The following is a 20,233-nucleotide window of genomic DNA, read 5'->3' on the forward strand; positions in this document are numbered from 1 at the left end:
CTTCCCTGGGCTCCACTTTCTAAAGACTGCCCCGGGCCGTGCTGCCATGTTGTACTTCCCAGAAGGGGTACAGCCACTCTCCAGACCCGAGGCCCAAGGGGGAACGCAAGCCTTGCGAGCTGAACACAGCTCTGCGGCCATGTGTACATGGGGGCCCAAACACTCCCAGCCTGGACAGCCGCCCTCCTTTCCTGGGCTGTCCCCCACTCCGTGCCCCCCACAACTCTAAGCCATGCGTCGGTGCCACCGTGATCCAAGACCCTGTGGGAAGTGTGGGCTTCCTTACGCGACAGGACGGTCCCTCCTGTCTTCTTCTGCCCGGGAAAGGGAGGGACACCAGTGACCATCTGGAGGAAGGTGGGACAGGACGGTCAGTGCCCACTGCCTGTCTGCAGGCCTGTGGCCCGTCTCCTCAGCTGGGCGCCTGTAACACAACCAGACGGTCCCTGTGGTGCCCACCGCCCCCCTCCCCCCGGCATGGACGCTCCCAGGGGAAGCTGGAGCCAGCTCTTTTAGCTGATTCTTCTGAATTTTGTGCCAAATTCTCAAAAACATGCTTATATTTCTAATTTTTTTAAAGATTTTATTTATTTATTTATTTAGTCAGAGAGAGAGAGCAAGTGTGAGCACAAGCAGGCAGAGAGGCAGAGGCGGAGAGAGAAGCAGGCTTCCCGCTGAGCAGGATCCCGATGCGGGACTCGATCCAGGGACCCTGGGATCATGACCTGAGCTGAAGGCCGACGCTTAACCCACTGAGCCACCCAGGCGCCCACAAAGTTCTACTTCTTGATATCTCAGTTTTTGCTCCCCCTTTGCCTGCCCTGGCCCCCTGGCCCCCTTCCCCTCTGCTCCTAAGTTGTCCGGGTGGTTCTTCACAGGAGGACTCGGCTTCTGTGAGCGAGGGGCCGATTCAGGAAGGTGTGGGCACTGTCAGGGGAGACCTGTCTGGTGGCGACCCCGGCAGGTGCTCACTGAGGCCCCGGGGGAGAGGCGGGTGACGGCCGGGGACAGCAGGGTGGCCCCTGGGGGGCAGGGCCCAGCCATGGCCGATTCAGCCCAGCCGGGGAGGTGGGAGCACAGGGCCAGCGTCCTGGGCCCAGAGCCCGGGGTATTCAGGGACACGAGAAGGCCCCACGGGACACTCGAGTGAAATCTAGTATTGACAAGACGGCTGCCGTGTGCGCGTTCCTCGCACAAGACCCACAGCGCCCCGCGGCCCTGTCACCGTATTGTGCGCATCCCCTGCCAGGAGTTGGTCTTCTCGTTTGCTTGTTTCTCTGCGTGCGGACTTGTGGTTCAGCCCTGAATTCCCAGGAGGGCGTCTCTGCCCCGAGTGCAGCCCCGCATTTCCCTCGTTCCCGAGATGCCCCTCCTGGAGCCCCCCGCCCGCCCTTGGGCCTGCCTTCCCCCGACCCCGGCCACTAGCCTGACCTCTCGGCCCCCTGGGAGCCCCCGCCCGCTCCCCGTCCTCCCATGTCCTCCTCTTTGCTGACGTGTGGTTCCCGCTTCCGCCGGAACGCGGGCTCGAGCGGCGTCCGGACCCTGAGCGCGGAGAGAACTTCCCGAGACTGCGCGTGTTTTGTTCGAGACTTTGATTCCGCGCGCACGCTCGATGCTGCCGGGTCGGGGACTGTGGGGCGGAGAAGTTTTCCATCAGGAATTCGAGGGCATCTCTGCGTTGTCTTTTAACTTCCCGCACGGCCACGACAAGCTGGAGGCCGCTGTGGCTCCTGACCTTCCCCGCTCCGCGGGCCCCCACGGAGCTGCGTGGGGCTCGCGGGCAGACGGGCTGTAGGAGGTTCTGCGCCGTGTCGGGGCCTCTCTTTGTTTTCTTCCCCTCCCAGGAACTGGTCAGGGCAAGACGGCGGAGCAATGGCGCCAGACACAGCAGGTTGGAAAGGAAGGAGTCAAGCTGTCTTTTTGCAGGTGGTGTGCCTGTAGAAGACCCTAAGCAACTCACCCCAAAACCCCAGAACCATTAAGAGTTCTGCACGTTTTCAGGATCAAGATCAAAATGCAAAGATTGGTTGTATTTTTATTCACGAGCGACAAACAGTCCAGAACGAATTTTTTTTTAAGATTTTATTTATTTGAGAAAGAGAGAGAGAGCACGAGTGGAGAGAGGGGCAGAGGGAAAGGGAGAAGCAGATGCCCCGTGGAGTGTGGAGCCTGAGGACGAGGGGCTCAATCCCAGGACCTGGAGATCACGACCTGAGCCTCAGTCAAGAGTGGGACGTTCGGTCGACGGAGCCGCCCAGGCGCCCACTGGGGTATTTTACACGCAGGTTCCCAGGCGCCCCATGTAGTGGTTCTGGTTCTGTGCGCTGCGCAGAGCCTGCTCTGGACGGCAGGGGCGAGTCAGGGTGTGCGGAATGTCCTCGCCCCTCCACAAGGGCCATTCTTCCGTCCTCAGCATCCTTCCCTGGGGACCAACCACCGCAAGGGCTGCCTCGGTTTCTGTACACCTTCTGTGACTGGGAAAGGTGGAGGGGATGGGCATGGGGGTGCGAAAGGGGGCGGGAGTGAAGGGTGTGTGTGCTGGAGAAGAAGGGGTGAGGGGGAGCTCCCAGGGGTGAGGAGGTTTGGGGCGGGGGCTGCTATGGGGGAGGGGCAGGGGGGTGTAGGAGCTCCCAGGGGTGAGGGGGTATGGGTGTGCTGTGGGGGAGGGGAGGGAAGGTGGGGAGCTGAGGGTGTGGGTCTGGGACTGCAGGGGGATTGGGGCAGCTCGTCTGGAAGCTGGCCAGGCCCAGTCAGGATTTGGGATCTTCCCTTGGAACTTTGGGAGTGACGCCACCGGACTCCGTTTCCAGCGAGGACAGTGGTTGTGAGGGACGGGCTGTAGCAGGCACAGGCGTGCACACAGGGAGGCCACTACAGAGGTCTGGAAGCCACTACAGAGGTCTGGGAGAGAGAAGGTGGCAGCAGGGTGACCGGAGGCTCCTGACTCGCGCCCCCATTTCACCGGAGAGCCCTTGTCCTGTCCCTTGGGAGAGCTGGTCATTTGGGTGTTCACAGTTACATAAGACAGGGACAGATGACGTCCCCGGGTGCTCTCTGCGGAAAGAGAACCCACGGGCCTCTGGCAGGGAAAGGGGGTGCTGGGCCTCAAGGCAGCGGGACTACAGCCCCCAGTGCCATGCTGCCCACCACTGCTTCCCCGGCCGGCCTGGGCATCATACGAGGACATGTGTCGGAAGCAGTGCCTTGTAGACCTGGGGGCCCCACGGGACCTGACAGAGTTTTCTGTCCACCTCATGAGCCGGCGTGTCCCCCCTTCCCAGGTGGGCATTCGGGTGGGAACCGCAGGGTCCTGCGGGGCGTCTGCTACCCATGGACGCTGATGGACACCGACGCTGCTGTTTGCCTAGCCCCCTGGCGTTAGGAGGACCCCCTGGGACACTGTCTCTGAACTCAGAGTGACTTCCCACCCTGGCGATCAAATCCCACCCCTGTGTGAAGGCACCTGTCCTTGAATTTCCTCTGTGGGCCTGTCACCCTGCTCGGCCGCAGCACGTGGTATAGTCGGGCGGCCCCTTAGGGAGGTTTGCCTTTCAGTGGAAGCCGTCTGCTTACGGAGCTCATTTCAGTGGGATCTTTGTGTCGGGACTCATTTCCTGGGGTCCTGACGAAAGAACAGTGATGTTTTCTTAGTGTCGCGTATGAGTGTCGTTAGACCCCAGAACACGGCTGCTTAGCGATACAACTATATTTCCCTGGTCCCTTTGTTTTCACTAATTCAGGGTGTTTCTGTGTGCTCCAGTAAATGGGAATTTAGCAATTAAGGATTTCTTTTATTCTATTCAGTTCATCGCTTTCCTGCAAAACCGTGATCCGGGCTAATGAGACATCTCACGTCTTTGTTCCAAGCTGACCTCAGCAGATGGCCGGTTTATGAGCTTAGGTAGCCTTAAACGGCAAGCGAAGCACCAAGTTATCCCATCCTGTTCCATTGTTTGCAAATTTGTTTTAAACTGAGTCGTTTCATAAATCGAGAACCGTTTGTAAGGACCCCTTGCCGCGCCCCAGTCCGTCAGTCTGTCTGTCTGAAGAAGCGGGGGTGGGGTGTGTCTGCCTCCCCACGGGGAGCGGCCCATCCCGCAGCGGCCAGCGGAGGGGCCCGGAGACAGGCGGCAGCCGTGTGCAGAGAGCCTTCTCGCTGCTGTCAGGAGGTCGAGCGCTTCAGGGAGAGTGGGGAGGGCCACGGACCCCTCACGGCCACTCGCCTGCTGGCCTGAAGAGGCCTGGTGGGCCGGACGCTCCTGACTTCCAGTCTGGGGCTGACTTGTCCAGAGACCCCTCCTCCACGCCTTAGCTCAAAGCAAGATGAACTGAAAATGCAGCATCGCCTGCGAGCAGTGGGCGGCACCGTGGTCTGTCCACGCCTCGGGCAAGGAGAGGCAGGGCGCAGAAGGACCAGAGCGTCGGCTCTGTGGCCGGGGTGCCCCTCAGAGAGGAGAGGGAAGAGGCAGCGAGAAACCTCCGCTTCTCATACCCTCAGCTGCCCTGTTGGAGGACGGACCTTGCTCCTCACCGTCTCCTATGGATGGGGTCCCAGGAACTTGGCGATTCCCCGGCCCTGCCCAACACACGGCAGAAGGCAGGAGCTAGAGGGGGCTTCTGCGGACCTGCCAGCCAATGCCAGCCCCCAGGAGCCCCCGCAGTCCAGTGCCGCAGGGGGTGGGACCCTGGGAGGGGTGCCCGGAGTCCAGAAGGAGACTCAGCTGCACCAGCTTGAACTGGACTAGCAGAGCAGAGGCCGGCCCAGCCGGGGGTGGGGTGGGGGGAGTCACACCTCGGCTGGAGCAGTGGGGCTGTGCTGCGGCACCTGCTTTGCATCCCGTCGCGGAGCCCAGAGACACATGGGCAGGGCCGCTGCGGTGGGGACCCTCCTGGCGCTGGCTCCGAGTGCCGCCGTCTGTGTCTATGGTAACTGCGGACCTGTACCCTGCCTGCCTGTGTGATTGTGTTCTGTTCTCCTTGTAGATGGAGGAGATAAAATTTAAAGACAGAGCAGTCTTCGTGCTGGAGAGAGAGTTAGGGGTTCAAGCCGGGCATGCTCAGAGACTGCAGCTCCAAAAAGAGGCTCTAGATGAGCAGCTGTCCCAGGTCAAAGAGGCTGATCGGCACCTGGGCAGCCCCAGACGGGAGCTTCCTCATGCAGGCGGTGCAGGAGACGCCTCAGACCACTCGGGAAGCCCTGTAAGCACCTCCCCACGCTCCCCCGTGACCCAGAGTCACAGACAGTGCTGTGCGCGGCTCTGCGGGCCTGCTCGGGCGGCTCCCCAGGGAGTTGAGAGCCTAGGTCCAGAGTCCAGAACCAGAACCCCCCGCCCCGGGCACGCTGACCGTGTCTGCAGCCCACCAGCCGGACCCCAGACCCCCCGCTTCTCCGGCTCGGCTGGGCGGGCAGACACACTTCTGCCTCCTTGCTTCCTGGCTGGTGTGGCACAGCACCGGCCTTCACTCGACCGCCCGCCCCCCACGGTCCCCCGAGGCCTCCGGCTGGAGCCTGCTGGCAGCTGCCAGGCCCCCAGGCACTAACGGTCCTTGCTGGTCCCAGTTCCCACCCCAGCAAGAGGGACGAGGCTGCACCATTTCCATCTCCACGTGCACGGGCTCCTGGCTCTCCATTCGCCCGTCACCCCCACCCGCTTTTTGTGTGACCCTGTCACCCTTTTGCTCCTCTTCAGGCTGCCGAGATAATGTGGGGTGGGGGTAGCCCGCAGCCGCACGGCTGTGACATCATCACTGCTCACTGCTGCTCCTGATTCAGAGCCCGCTGGAGTGGTTCTTGGCAGTCCGGGGTGGGGGGCTCTAAGTTCCGTGGACCCTCAGTGCAGGTCCTGCGGGCCCGCCCCTAGCCTCTCCTGCACCTGCTGAATGAGGAACCGTTCCTCTGTCCTCCCCGGACATGCCTTTGTTTGCTCTGAGGACAAACTGTTTGAGCTGAGCCAGCCCGAGGACAATGATATTTCAAGAATAGAACATGATTTTTTTTATAATTTTATTATAAATCGCTTAACTGAATTGAATCTTGCTCTGCCACTCGATGGATTGTGTGAACTCCAGAGAGACTCTGAAACTGGATCAGAATGTTTTGATTGATTTTTGAATGAGGTTCCAGAGGTTTCAAAAGTGACCTCGTAGAACCTCAGTGTGAGGGAGCACGCGTCCTGGGAAGCCATCTTTGCAAAGTCTCAGGTTGAACATCTCCTCCTGTGCTCACACGATCATACGAGGGAAGGTGCGAGCCCGCCTCCCGCACTCGCAGGCCCTCCCGACAGGGGCAGCCCTCGGCAGCCCCAAGGGGGGCCGCAGCACCCGCCCACATCCGCGTGCCCGCCTTTGCACGCCCTTGCCTTCCACTGCATATCCCGGACATCCTGCTCCTTCGCTCTGCCCCCACTGTGCGGTCCGCAGTGGCCACGGTGGTCAGCAGCAGTCCCCTGCCCCTGGGGGGGGGGGTCTGCCCCCACCCACCCGCCACGTGCAATCACGGGCCGTCATGGCACAGAACTGCTTTGTTCTCTGTGGTGACTGGGATCTGCAGAGGTTTCTGCGCGTGTGTCTGCGAACAGTTGTTTGCAGTTGATTTTTGTTTTAGGAACAGCAGTTGGATGAAAAGGACGCTCGGCGCTTCCAGCTTAAGATCGCGGAGCTGAGTGCGATTGTCCGGAAGCTGGAGGACCGAAACGCCTTGCTTTCGGAGGAAAGGAATGAGCTGGTGAGTGGCAGTGGGGCAGGGCCATGGGGTATCTGTGTCCCATGGGTCTGTGGCTGCTGCAGGTGCCCCCTTTCCTTGTGGAAAGGAGTGATGGTGCCAAGGACAGGGCTTGCATACAGGCCTCTCAGCTGTTTCAATAAAGCTTTATGAACAAAACCTGGTTGAGGGGCCACATGTGGACCTTGGGCGCCGGTTGGTTGATCCCTGCTCCATATTATTGAGCAAAAGTACCGTCCATCCCATGAGTTCCCTGGGACAAGCGAGGCCCGTCCCTCTCCGGGGAGCCATCACGATTACGGCTAACGGGCACCGGAATTTCCAGGTGGCCTGTGTCTGAGTGGGGGCTCCTCCAAGGGCCCTGAAGGGTCATGTGCCAGGTGAGGCTCCTGTGGCTCTTACTGGCAAAATAGAGGCTTGGCCCCGAGACGGCGTGGATGGAGCCAAAGCTGTTCTGGTCAGTTTGCCGACTCTGTATGGGGACTGTTGGTTCCACGTCACACTTACAGTCACGCCGTGTGATTAATTTTGTGTTTCAGTTAAAGCGCTTGAGGGAAGCGGAGAGTCAGTACAAGCCACTGCTGGATAAGAATAAGCGACTTACCCGGAAGAATGAGGATCTGTCCCATACTCTGCGGCGGATGGAAAACAAGTTAAAATTTGTCACCCAGGAGAACACAGAAATGGTAAGGGGCCCTGCCTGGTGCGGTGGGCCGGGAGGGTGCTCACGCCCGGGGTCTGGTCTCAGGGCAGCGGAATCCACGGGGCTGGCTGGGAGAGGAGGCGGTAGGTGAGGGTGTGAGCGTGGAGGGTCGAGGCTGTGGGCACCTGCCTGAGCATGACCGGGTGGGGAGGTCAGTGAGCAGGACACCAGGAGTTCCTCGGCCTCTGCTGACTCTGAAAATCTAGGGCTCAGGTGGGAGGAGCCCCGGGACACCTGTGTGGAGCAGCGGGGCTGCAGACCAGCGCAGCGCAGGCCGGAGCTGCCGGAGGGCCCAGTCGTGCAGTGGGGGATGGTTAGCCGGTGTCTCCTGGGTCCCTTCTTAGTTTAGCCGGTCCTTCACCGTGGTTGGGGGATGGGGGAAGGCCGGGGTGCACCCCCTCCCCGCACCCGGCTGCAGAAATGCCTCCTTCCCACGCTCAGCTCGGAAGCGGCGGGGTGCGCGAGGGCAGGCCGCTCACGCCGCCGCCTGGCCCCGGGACGCAGACTCCCCCGAACCCTGCCGCCCGCCGCCCCGGCCCGAGCGGAGGCGCGCCTGGCCCCCGGCGGACGGGGAGGCGCGGCTGCGCGGCGCGAGCCCCGCTGGCAGGGAGGACCCGCTCGGGGCCGCCGACCACCCCTCAGCCCGCCCCGCGTGACCGGGTCTGGCTGGCTTTGCAGCGGCAGAGGGCCGGCATCATCAGGAGGCCCAGCTCCCTGAACGACCTGGACCAAAGCCAGGACGAAAGAGAAGTGGACTTCCTGAAACTGCAGATCGTGGAGCAGCAGAGCCTCATAGACGAGCTTTCCAAGGTGCCCGCGCCTGTCGGCGGCGCGCCCGCGGCCCCCCGCCCGCGGCCCCCCGCCCTCGGCCCCCCCGCCCGCGGCCCCCGGCCCTCGGCCCCCCCGCCCTCGGCCCCGCCGCCCGCGGCCCCCCCGCCCTCGGCCCCCCCGCCCTCGGCCCCCCCGCCCTCTGCACCCCGCCGCCCTCGGCACCCCGCCCTCGGCCCCGCCCCCTGGCCGAGGGCCACGCCCGCGGCCACGCCCTCCTCTCCCGTCTACCTCGGCCTTGACCCGCCCCTCTCGCCCGCCCCTCCCCTCGACCGTCGGCCCCTCCCCTCTCCTCCTCGCGCCCCTGAGCTCGAGTCACTCTCGGTCCGTCCTCTCCCACCCATGGGCCCTCCGCTCCCGTCTCTCTCAGCCCCTCCCCTCTCCTGCCTCGGGCCCGCCCCTTCCGCCCCTCGGCCCCGCCCCTCCCGTCTCTCTCTCTCTCTCTCTCTCTCTCTCTCTCAGCTCCTCCCCTCTCCTCCCTCGGCCCCACCCCCATCTCCCTCGGGCCCCACCCCTCCTCTCACCTACCTGGGCTCCTTGCCATCCTGCCCGGTCCGTGGGATGGAGAGCCCAGCAGGCATGTCCCCCCGCCCTTCCCTGGGGCTGCACCGCGGCCATGTCCGAGTGGCCCTCTAAAGCTGCGTCGTCTCCTCCCCGCTTCGGACCCCGGGGTTCAAGGGCAGTGATGCCGCAGTGTTAGCTCCTGGCCAGGGTCCATCCTTTGCTGAAGGGAAGCTTGAGGCCTCTCGGATCTCGGCCTGACTCGGCAAGGCTGCTCTGTGTCCCTCCCCTTCTCTCCTGAGGACACGTGCCCTAATCCAGGACGGTCTCCCCTCCAGATCCCTGATTCAATCACGTCTGCAGAGACCCTATTCCAGATAAGGTCCAGGCCCAGATGCTGGGCATTAGGACGTGGACAGGCTCTTCCAGGCCTACCCAGCCCACGACACTGCCCTGTTCCTGTAGGGCACGGCTTTGCAAATAATCCTGCACCAAACCTTCCTTCTGCTTCTTGTTGCTGTCCCCTTGGATCGTTTCAGAGCAAGTCGCCTTGGCCCTTCTGTGACCTCTGGGTGCGGCAGAAGGGACAGCAGCATCTCTCCTGCCGGTGTGGCTTGTGGCCCAGAAGTGCTGGCCTGGCTTGTCTTGTTGTCGTTTTTACTAAGTTCTACGCCCGATGTGGGGCTTGAACTCAAGACCCTGAGATCGAGTCACATGCTCTGCTGACCGAGCCGGCCGGGCCCCAACGCCTGTTTCATTTTGATGACTGAAGTTCTCTCCAAAGTAACGGGAGGTCCCACAGCTCAGTGTGGGCTGCAGGGCGGGTCTCACCAGCTCAGCCTTCCCTGACCGTGCCTGAGAGCTGCCCTCTTGTCTCGTTCAGCTGCACAGTGGCCGCGCGTCCTCCTGTGTAGAGGATCTGTGGGGAGGGGGGCATTCAGGAAAAGGAGGAAATCCTGGTCAGTTGCAATCTAGGTTATTGCCGTTTCCGAAAGGCCGAGGGCCCCCAGGTGCTCCTGTAGGTTCTCGGTGCCCTTGGGAGGTCAGCTTAGGGAGGGAGGGGGCACCATGAGAGAGTCAGGTCAGATGCTCCCTCTCCAGGCAGTGGGAGGTGGCCGAGGTTTGGGGCAGCCACCAGGCTCTGGGTCCCTGGGGAGCAGGTCTGTGCGCCCAGCTCTGTAACAAGCTCTTTTCTCCGCAGACGCTTGAGACCGCCGGCTACGTGAAGAGTGTGCTAGTAAGTAACTCCCGCATTCACCCCAGTTCCCAGCACACTTGTCCCTGGAACCTCTCCTGCTGGTGGCTCCTTCTAGTCCAGACAGGGCAGCCGTGCCAACACAGGCTACCTGCCCAAAGACGTTGCAGTGGGGACCAAGGATGCCCATTCGTTAGGGTCAGATAGATGCCCCACGTGGCCATCGGGGATGCCCACAGGAGCCAGCACCCAGCTTTGCCCATTCTTCAGGGATGGCTGGCGTCCCTGGAGCGCTCAACCCCACCACGGGTTTCCTCCTTGCTGGTGTGGTCCAGCAGTCGAAGCGTGGCTGGTACATGGTCAGGGTCATGGAAACGCAGCTCAGCTCCCTGGGGAGACACGGGTTTTTGGTCTCCTCCCATGTCTGCAGGGTCTGTCTCCAACCGTGTGGGGAGGGCATTTCCCCAGACATCTGCTCAGAGAGCACGGAGCAGGGCTGGGCTCGGGCCCTTTTGGGTTCCTGTTTTTGTGTGTGTTCTGCTCAGAGCCTGCCCCCCAGCCGCACACCGTGAAGGAGGCTGGAGCACTGAGCAGGCTGTGGTCACGGCCCCTGACGTGGGCCAAGCGGGAGCCCCACGCCGTCTGCCCCTCCAGCTCCGTGACCACGCAGACAGCAGCCTGCCTAGAAACCGCCCTCCCGGTGCATTCCAGTGACCACGCGGGAACGCGAAGGGAGCTGCTCACCCCTCAGAAAACCTCCTCCGCTGTTTTTTGCAGGAGCGCGATAAGCTGTTAAAATATCGGAAGCAAAGAAAGAAAATGGCCAAACTCCCCAAGGTAAAGGAGACGATGCTGACCCAAGTGTGTTTTTAAAGCTGCTTAACACGAGGGAATTTCTCTCTGGAGGTGAAAAGAAAATATTTACTGTTTCTAAAAATTGTTACTGTACCATAACCAACACGAACCTCAAATCAATACTCTTGTTTATAATTCTAAATTTAAAAGTCCTACCTTGTTGCTTTTAAATTTCCCAGGTAGCCCACGATTCATGACCGCGGAAGGAGGGGGTCGCCCCAACTCTGGCCTTCCCTTGCGGGCCTGGGAGTTAGAATTCCCGTAGCCACGGGGCTCCCAGGCCTGCCTCGCCACCGCCACCGTGTGGTCCCCCGTCACCACTGCAGGCTGCGGCGCCCATCTGCAGCCCCCACGGGGCCCCCTCCCAGGCAGACCTGCCCCCCCAGGGAGTCTGAAGCCCAATCCTTTTCCATAAATGTGTGTTTTTTATTAAAGGAGATTCCGGAGGTATTCCCAGAGAACGTTAACTTGTGCTCTGCTTTATGCAACATGAGTGTGTTTTCTTGGGCTTCTGAATGCTCAAGGGTGTTCCTCGAGCAGCCTGGGAGGTAACTCCTCAGGCACGGACACTGGCCCATTTGGCCCCCAGAGTGCTGGGGGCCCTCTCTCCTCGGGATTGTCGCAGAGCACTTAGAGATTTCCTGGGGGCCTGGGAGCCAGTGGGAGGAGGCCCGCCCGCCCTCTTCACCTGGGCTCCCGCTGTCCCGTCGCTTCCAGGAGGCAGGAGTGGGGAGGAGCCAGGCAATTAGGATACAGGCCAGGAGCCACCCAGATGGGCTCAGCAGCCCAGGACAGGATGTTGGTTGACAAAGGTGTGGACCGTTGGCCACACGGTGAGGGTTGACCGTCATGAGCTGGACCATGAAGGGGTCCAGTGGGATTTCGGCACAAGAAGGACCCAGGAGGCTCCGGTGACTGTCGGGCCAGGAGTTCAGGAAAGTGTCAGGGACACAGCAGGAGGGACTTGGATAGAGAGAGAGTGGATGGTGGACATAGGGTGAGGAGGGGACACGAGTCCGTGTCTGGACTAACCCAGTTCCTTTGGGTCAGAAGCCGGTTGTGGTGGAGACCTTCTTTGGGTACGATGAAGAGGCTTCCCTGGAGTCCGACGGCTCCTCCATCTCCTACCAGACGGACAGGACAGACCAGACCCCGTGTACGCCTGACGATGACCTGGAGGAGGTAGCCTCCCACGGGGGGCTCTGGACAGGATGGAGTGGGGCCCGGAGGCCAGGGGGATCGGGGTCGGGGGTCTGGATACATGGGGTTTTGCTGTGGGGCCTGCCCCCTGGAGCGGTGGGCTCCGTGGTCCTCCCAGGCTGTGCCCCCTGCCCCCGTGGCCTGTGATTCCGCAGGGTGAGAAGTGTCTCCCGTTACCACCCTCCCTTCACAGGCCCCGGTGGGGTTTCAGCCCGCCGCTATGCTCCTGCCCCTCCACACGTGGGGACGGACGGCTCCCCGCCTCTCGGAGGGCTGCCCCAGGCTCTGGAGCACCCAGTATGGGGAGGCTGGCACCAAGGCCAAGGGCCAAGCCGAGAGGTACACGGGACAGATAGTGTAGAATAGTGTTGTCTTGGATAGACACACAGCCAGTCTGTCCTGCCCGCCAGTCCTTCCGGAAGGAAGGGCCCTTTGGTGCAGGCAGCCAGCTGAGTCCCGCATGTGGGAAGAAGCTTGGTTTGTTCTCACTGGCTTGGCCCCGGTGGCTGAAGGACAAGGAGTGGCCCTGAGAGGCCCCAGGGGACACTAAGGTCCCAGGTAGTGCCTCCCCGGGCAGATCAGGGCAGGTGACCCCATGGCCGTGGACCCGCTTAGAGACCTCAGACATCGTTGTACAGCTACTGCCAACAGCCTTGGGGATAAGGAGCACAGGGGGAGCTGCGGCCCGGTGAGGGCTCCTGGGCCTGGTCCCTCTCAGACACAGCCAGCCTCCACAGCAGACCTAGGCCTTGTTCTCGGAGCAAGAGCTTTGGGGCCCAGGGGACCCTCAAAGGCAGCAGCCATCCCCTGGCTTCTCCCTGGGGCAGCAGGTGTCCTTGGAGCCAGAAGGAGACATCTGGGAATCTGCGCAGGAAGGTGGGGGTGGGGAGGAGTTGCATTCCCAGGGCCAGGTCTCACCTGATGCACCTGGGGGGCCACCAGGGTCCCCCCTGAGCCCCTGAGGCTCACCCTGGCCTCAGTGTAGCCAGCTGGGCCTTCCCCCCGGGGGGCTCCGGGCTCACCTCCCCGGGGCCCCTGCAACACTGCGTCTCTGTGCACCTGTGCAGGGCGTGGCCAAGGAGGAGACGGAGCTGCGGTTCCGGCAGCTGACCATGGAGTACCAGGCTCTGCAACGGGCCTACGCCTTGCTGCAGGAGCAGGTCGGAGGGACGCTGGACGCAGAGCGAGAAGTTAAGGTCTAACTGACTTCTACTCCACGATGTTCCGGCTCCCGCTGGGCTCCTCCCCGCTTGACCCCCGCCGTGGCAGGGACACCTGTGGCGCTTCACCTTCCAGGCTGATCCCTTTCCCCCGCGGCTCTTGCCGGGCCTGTTGGAGCTCCCGAGGCGACTGGGAACCAGCGTTTGCGCGGCAGCGCTGGGAGTCGGCCGGGCGGTGGGTGGGGCCTCCCCGGAGCGGTCCCCGGCATAGGTGTGAGTGATGGTCCCCGGAGAGCCACGTGTGTCCCCTCTGCAGACCGTGGCTGGTGGGCAAGGGGAGGTCTGCTTCCTTTGAACCTGCCCGCAGGGCTCTTGGGGGGCTCTCCCAGAGCGGAGGCTCAGAGATGGGGAAGGGCCAGCATTTCTGCTCAGTTCTTGAAATCTGCTGCGGTCATTCACTCACCCCGTCCACCTGAGCTCAGCTGCTGTGCTCACCTTGACCTGGGCCTCCCCAGCCAGGCCCTGCTGGGAGCAGGTACGTGTCCCCCTCCTGCCCCTGCTTCCCTGAGCCCTGGGCCAGGCTCTCATGCCCGTCCACCGAAGGCAGGAACACGGGGCTGACAGGTGCCCTCGCTGGCCACCAGGGGAGGCCGTGGCAGGGGGCTGTGCCCTGTCTTCCCCTGAACCCCACCCCACGCTCCCTGACATGTGGCCTGCCGTGCCAGGGCTCTGAGGGGATGCCCTGCATAAGATACGGCTGCACCCTGTACGCGGATATGGCTGCACCCTGTACGCAGATACGGCTGCACCCTGTGCGCGGATACGGCCGCACCCTGTACGCGGAAGGGCTCTCCTGCCCAGCTGCCCTGCACCTGGGGCCCATCTCTGACCCCAGCCATACAGGGCATGGCACCAGTCAGCTGGTTCTGAGACTCCAGCTGGCCAGCGGGGCGTGGACTCTTGGAAGTAGGGCACAGTGTCAGTGGGGTCCCCTTCCATCTCCTCGCTGCCTGGAGAGTCACTGGACCTACTCCCTGTGAGCAAACAGATCTCCCGCCAACTTCCCTTGTGTCATGACGGCCCTAATAGGGAGGCCAGAGGAGGGGAGGGAGAGCCAGGGTCCGCTGATGTCTCCGAAGGGGACCCCAGGGCCAGGCCACGGGATACTCGGCCTCCTCAGCTCGAGGGACCCCTGACCCAGTGCCCAGCTGGCCCAGATGCTCTCATCTGCCCAGAGGTGTTCCCAGGGAACAGGAGCGCCCATCGGAATGAAGGGCCCTGTGGCCCAGACCTCACGAGAGCAAATTAAGTCCGGGGGGGGGGTGGCCTGGACGGTCTGGGGCCTTGCCTGCCCCTGGGCAGTGGAGGGTGGGCTTCTGCGGGAGGCGGGGGAGGAGGGAGTCAGGTGCACGCGGGACTGGCAGAGGGCACCCGTGCGGGAGGGGACGGGCCGAGTGCTGAGCCGTGTGTGTGTATCCTTGCCGTTGGCCAGAGCCCAGGATGTGGCCCAGTGGCCGGTGCCCCACAGGCCTCCACGGCCCTCCTTAGCCCTTTCATCCTGCCTACAGAGATGTCCCCGACAGTCCCTCAGAATGAGTCTGTAGGGCGTCCCCATAACCCTAGATAGTCCGCTCGCCACAAGCCTCCTGGTGCTTCCCTCTGCCCAGAGCCTTCCCTGCAAATGCGTGGACCGCCCCCTCTCCCTTAGCTGCGGGGGAGAGCCCACTGGAAGCCTCCAGCCCTGCGGGGCAACCTGGCTGCGAGAGGAAGTTTGACGTATCCCTTCTCCCATTCTACAGACCCGTGAGCAGCTGCAAACAGAGGTGCAGAGAGCCCAGGCACGGATAGAAGATCTGGAGCAGGCCCTGGCTGAGCGGGGGCAGGTGCGGCTCGAGCGGGGCCGGGTGCCCACCAACACGGAGGGTGCCCGAGGGACATGGGCGGTCCACAGGTGTATGGGGGGGCTGCACCTGGCAGACAGGCACCCCACTAGGAAATGCAGACCCTGAAAGGAGCACAAATCAAAGGAAAGGCCCAGCATGCCTTGACGAGGGGCCTGGGTAGGCCCCGTCTCTCCCCCCAGCTCAGGGCCAGGGCTACCCCTGGAGACCGCTGGTCACTCCCTCACCCGTATGCCCATCGCCACCTCTGGGCTCTTCAAATCCTGTGGGAAGGTGTCTGTTGCCTGCCACCACGAGCTTCTGTCCTGCTGGACGGCACAGCTCCAGGTGGACCCAGGAGGAGGCTGGAGGACGGCCACGTTGGGCCGGGAGGGTCTTCATGGGAAAGCACCTGGGTCACCATCAAGCCAGCGCAGACCCACGGTGGTCCTCGACGCATTCACCACTGGGTGGACAGCGAGAGGGACGAGAGGATGACCTGAGCAACATGGGGTCGTGTTGCCCACACCCCGACTTAAGCGCGCATGGCCCCAGATTCCGCGCTGGGCACCTGTAAGCTGTTTACCCAAACCACACAGGGCTGGCTTGCCCGGGGCCCCGTGTGCTCGGGCTGCAGGAACCGTGCTCAGAGGCTGGGCTGAGCACAGACTTCACGGACCCTGCCTGGACCTCGTGAGGTTGGCGCCTGAGCCCTACAGTGGCCGTTCGTGCAGGAGAGCAGTGGCCGGGTAGCCAGGACATGAGCAGGAAGACTGTGGCTGCCTTTCAGTGTCCGACAGCCCTCCAACTTCCCAGATGACTCTGCCGAAGAACCTGGAAAGAAGGGGAGTGTGTGGGGCAGCTGGCCTTCCTCCTGACCCCTCGCCGAGGAGGCTACTTGTGGGAGCATCGCAGCTTTTGGGGACACCTGACCTTGTGGCCGGGTCGGGGGGGGGGCGTCTATACACATCTCTCACCAGAGCACAGAAGCCGGCAGGCAGGACACACCCTGAGGGTCCCAGGCTCCTGCTGGTTCTGTGTCAAGGTCCTTGGACCCAAGACACCCATATGGCTCCATGTGCCCCTGGTGCCTGGCATGGGTGGGTGTGGGCTGGGAGTGTTGGTCGTGTGGTGGTGCGGGGTCCCACAGAAGCAGGGCTGCCTCCGTCTGCTCTCGTCCAGGCCCCTCCTGGGGAGATCGCAAGCTTTCGTTCGCGGCACGACAGGAGCCATAGGAGCGGCGGCCAGAAGCCCGCTACAGAGGCTGGGGGTTGCCTCCTCCGCTCTGCTGAACCGTGGTTTAAATGTAGGCTTTGCACTGAATCTGCGGCATTAATTTCTCCAATTTAATTCCATTTTCAAGGACATGAAGTGGATTGAAGAGAAGCAGGCACTGTATCGAAGAAACCAAGAGCTTGTGGAGAAGGTGCGCCCCACGTCCCGAGAAAGCAGCGACCTCCACCCCGCGCTCCCGGGAACTCTCTTCCGGACAGAGGTCCTCCGAGGGTCCACAGAGCCGGTCCACCCGCTGCTGTGTGTCTGGCCTCACCTGAGCTCTCCAGGCTGTGGCCCCGGCCGTGGGCTCTCCTGGCTTCCGGTTAACAGGAGTCCCTAAAACGCCGTCAGCCCTGCACCCCACCCCAGCTGGGGCTCTGTGGGCTGGAGGATTTTACGTGATGGGCCGGAAAACACGGTGCCCACTGGCCTGCTCTCGCTAGTGGCCTGGGCTCTTTCCCAGAGCTGCCTCACTTGTCCTTCTCTGGGCCGGTGAGACGCCCATTCTGCACACAATCCCCCTCATTCAGCCCGATCTGGGGTGGGGGGGCTCCTCAGACGACACCTGCACAGCTTGGGACGGTCCCCAATGGGTGGTGCCCCAGAGCTGCTGGCATGGGGACGGTCAGACCAAGGTGGGAGCTGGGCTCCGGTTCAGAGGCAGAAAGGCCACCGGGGTCATCGTCCTGCCCCGTCAGGGTGCCGCGTGCCGCCCTTCCCCACCAGCCATGGGCCTCGTCCTGGGCCGAGCATGGGCAGCCACAGCCCTTCTAGAGAAGAGCCAGGCCTCCGTGTCCTCCTGGGCCCGAGGGGCGCCACCGTGCCCGTGCTCCGTGCAGACCGGCAGCTCCCAGCAAAGCCCCCAGGCCACAGCCCAGTCCCACTGGGGGCTGTTAGGTCTGGGTGGTGATATGATGCCCACTTGCTTCCTGTGGACCGTCCACGGGTTCCTAAATCACGGCAGCTGTGTCTATGGTGCTCTCATGCACACACGCACACTCGTGTAATGTTCACGGGCACACTCATGTGTGTGCACAAACACATGCACACTTGAATGCTCACTTGTACGTATACCATGCCAATGAACGCTTCCATGTGCACAAAATACATGTGCACATAAATGCTTGTGTGCACACATGACCCTCACACGCGTCTGCACACACGTTCTTGTACACGCATGACCCTCACACGCGTCTCACATTCGTGTGCACACATGCTGCTCACATGCACACTTAAGCACTTCTGTGCACACATAGATACTCATGTGCATGTGCAAACACCGTGCACACTTGTAGTGCTCGGTGTATACTTTAAACCTGCACCTTTCTCTGGCTACCACGCGCACAGGGTCACATTCCAGTAGGCGCTGCCCACAGCCTTGGCTGTGCGTGACCCCGCATGCCGTGGAAGGAACCTGCCCCCTATGGCACCTGGACGGATGCCGGGCCCTAATCCATCTCCAGCCACCCCTGAGCATCCCAGCAGGGCATTCAGCTCCCCAAATTCAGTTCAGGGGGCATGGGCCAGGCCATCCGGTCCAGTGGACGCCCTTGTGGTGTGCCCTTCCCTGCCCTCACGAGGCCATGTGCCCTGGACACCTCAGCGGCACACCCTCGATGGGCCCTTCTCTTCCCTGTCTCTGTTCAGACAGCTGGACTGGGCTCAGGGCCATCCCGGGGGCATCTACGGCTCCTCACCCCTGTACCGCTCCCTGTGCCCACCCACCCTGATGAGCCAACTCCAGCTGGAGCGAAGGCTCGGGGCACACGGGTGGGTCGGCTGTCCCCACGGATGGCCGGAAGCTGTCAGGAAAGTCAGGAGGGGACCTCACGTAACCTCAATGTCTCATCTACCTTCTATTTTACAGATTAAACAAATGGAAATAGAAGAGGGTCGGTTAAAACACGAGGTTCAGGATGCGAGGGACCAAAACGAGCTACTGGAGTTCCGGATCCTGGAACTTGAGGTGCGCCGTTGGCGTGGGCACTGGGTGCGTGGGGCAGAGCTGCTGTGACGGAGGGAGGCGCTTGGCCTTCCTGACCTGGGCCCTTGCTCACGACCCCAAGGGGGTGGGTGGAAAGGAGGCACCTCTCTGAAAAAGGGCCATGGAAGAAACCCCAGAATGAGCGAGATGTGAGTGTCCGCTTCCAGACCCATTGGGCTGCACGATGATGGCTGTGCCCCTGTGGGGCTGTGATGGTGGCCGTGGCACTGAGCGGGGACCACACCCCCGACCATGGTGGCCAGCTAGTGGACGCTTGCTCCTTGCTCATTTAAGCGGCCAAGTGTGGGTAGCTGGGGGCCACACAATGACCAGGTGCCCTTCTGGCTGTCCTGGGCCCCTGTCCTCCTCTGTGACCTTGGCCTCCTGCAGAGGAGGAAGCGGGAGCCAGGCTCCCTCAGGGAAGCGTCCAGCCATACATACACGGACGGCCGTGCAGCTGCCATCACCTTCCACTGCACTCCTGGCCAGGAGGGCGTCTCTGAAGCCAGAGGGCAGCTGGGGGTTATGGTCCACCTGTGAGGATGTGCCCGGGGCTGGCATCTGCCCTGCTGGCTGTCCACATGACTCTGGGGCTGCCTCCTTAGTCCCAGCCACCTTCAGGACCCCCGGGGACGAGGAGGTCATGAACCTTGTGGCGGGAGGGTGTGTGTGCCTGTGTGTGCACACATGACCACCGCTTGGCCTCCGGGGCTCCTGCATGTGGCCTTGGGTCGGGGACAGCACCGCCAGCCACTGTCCTCAGAGCAACCAACCAGTTGCCCCGGTCAGCCCGCGGAGGAGGACACAACTCCCTGAGCCTCCTGAGGGCCCGAGAATTCACGGCGGACCAGCAGGTCAGCAGCAGGGGTGGGGATGGAGGAGCCGGGCCTGCCAGGCTGGGGGTCCCCGCTGCCGCCAGTGTCTGCGCAGAGGCCCTCTCTGTCCCCGGGCTTGTTTCCCAAATGCCCACCACATTCGCTGGCCTCTGCACCTCCGCCCTGTCCCTGGGTGGCCCCCAGCTCAGCCCACATGCCCAGCCGCCTGCTCTCTGTCCTAGGAGAGGGAGCGGAAGTCCCCAGCCATCAACTTCCACCACACCCCCTTCGCAGAGGGGAAGAGCCCCCTCCAAGCCTACTGCGAAGCTGAAGGCGTGACGGTAAACCCCGCCCCCTCCCACCCCTGCACTATGTGCCACAGCCCCCACCCCACCCCACAACCCCTCCTCTCCAAGCCCCCTTGCCGCGGGCACTCACCTCCTAGTGTCCCTCTCTGCCTCAGGACATCCTGGTCTCGGAGCTGATGAAGCGGCTGGACATCCTGGGGGATAACGCCGTAAGTGTATGTCGCTCTACTGACTTGTGCATGCCTCCTCGCGCAGTCCCCACCCCGTCAGCCCCCCAGCGTCCAAGGACCCCCGTGAGCCCCGCTGCCGGTCTGCCACGGCTGCCCTGTCTGCCTGCACCCTCCCCGAGGCCACAGCTGCTTGGGGCAGCCCCTAGAATTTGGGAGGAGTCCTGCCCCATTCGCATGTTCCTGCACCCGTCTGGGTGGTGACTCACCCAGAAGCACAGGGTTCGGGGCCTCTGCTCGGCCAGGATGGGGAGCCCTCTGCTGCGCACACCCGGGTCCGCCGGCCACGATGCTCCTGGCCGTATGTTCTCAGTTTCTGGAATGCTGATCGGTCTTTAAGCCTTTCCACACCCTGGTGGGGGTGGGGGCGGGGTCCTTCCAGTGCCTTAGATATCCCAGGCTCTTAGCGGTTCCCACGTCCTTGGTTTTTGGGGAAGGGCAGAGACCATAAATAATCTGCAAATCTCATTTAGGGCACCATTCCAATTTCTTGAGCAAACTCTCAAAGAATACTGATTACTTCGTGACTGTGCTGCTTCCTCCTCCATCCGTCCCTTCCTCCCTCCCCGCTTTACCCTCCA

General features: G+C 62.5%; 1 protein-coding gene across 4 annotated transcripts in view; it reads left to right on the forward strand.

Moving 5' to 3' along the window:
• LOC111145093 (Janus kinase and microtubule interacting protein 3) overlaps positions 1-20,233 on the forward strand; it is a 40,077-nt gene that overhangs the window by 9,603 nt on the left and 10,241 nt on the right. The window contains exons 3-15 of one of the 4 annotated variants that reach the window (XM_022499723.1): positions 4,984-5,199; positions 6,605-6,724; positions 7,261-7,407; positions 8,103-8,234; positions 9,955-9,990; positions 10,726-10,785; positions 11,857-11,985; positions 13,071-13,199; positions 14,963-15,046; positions 16,407-16,469; positions 18,186-18,284; positions 19,360-19,458; positions 19,581-19,640. In XM_022499723.1, coding sequence (XP_022355431.1) covers positions 4,984-5,199; positions 6,605-6,724; positions 7,261-7,407; positions 8,103-8,234; positions 9,955-9,990; positions 10,726-10,785; positions 11,857-11,985; positions 13,071-13,199; positions 14,963-15,046; positions 16,407-16,469; positions 18,186-18,284; positions 19,360-19,458; positions 19,581-19,640 — 1,374 coding nt within the window. The remainder of the gene's footprint in view (positions 1-4,983; positions 5,200-6,604; positions 6,725-7,260; positions 7,408-8,102; positions 8,235-9,954; positions 9,991-10,725; positions 10,786-11,856; positions 11,986-13,070; positions 13,200-14,962; positions 15,047-16,406; positions 16,470-18,185; positions 18,285-19,359; positions 19,459-19,580; positions 19,641-20,233) is intronic. The other 3 variants (XM_022499724.1, XM_022499725.1, XM_022499726.1) reach the window with 3 other exon arrangements.

The sequence above is a fragment of the Enhydra lutris genome, unplaced genomic scaffold, assembly GCF_002288905.1.
Source record: "Enhydra lutris kenyoni isolate GAN:26980312 unplaced genomic scaffold, ASM228890v2 scaffoldscaffold12, whole genome shotgun sequence".
NCBI lineage: Eukaryota > Metazoa > Chordata > Mammalia > Carnivora > Mustelidae > Enhydra > Enhydra lutris.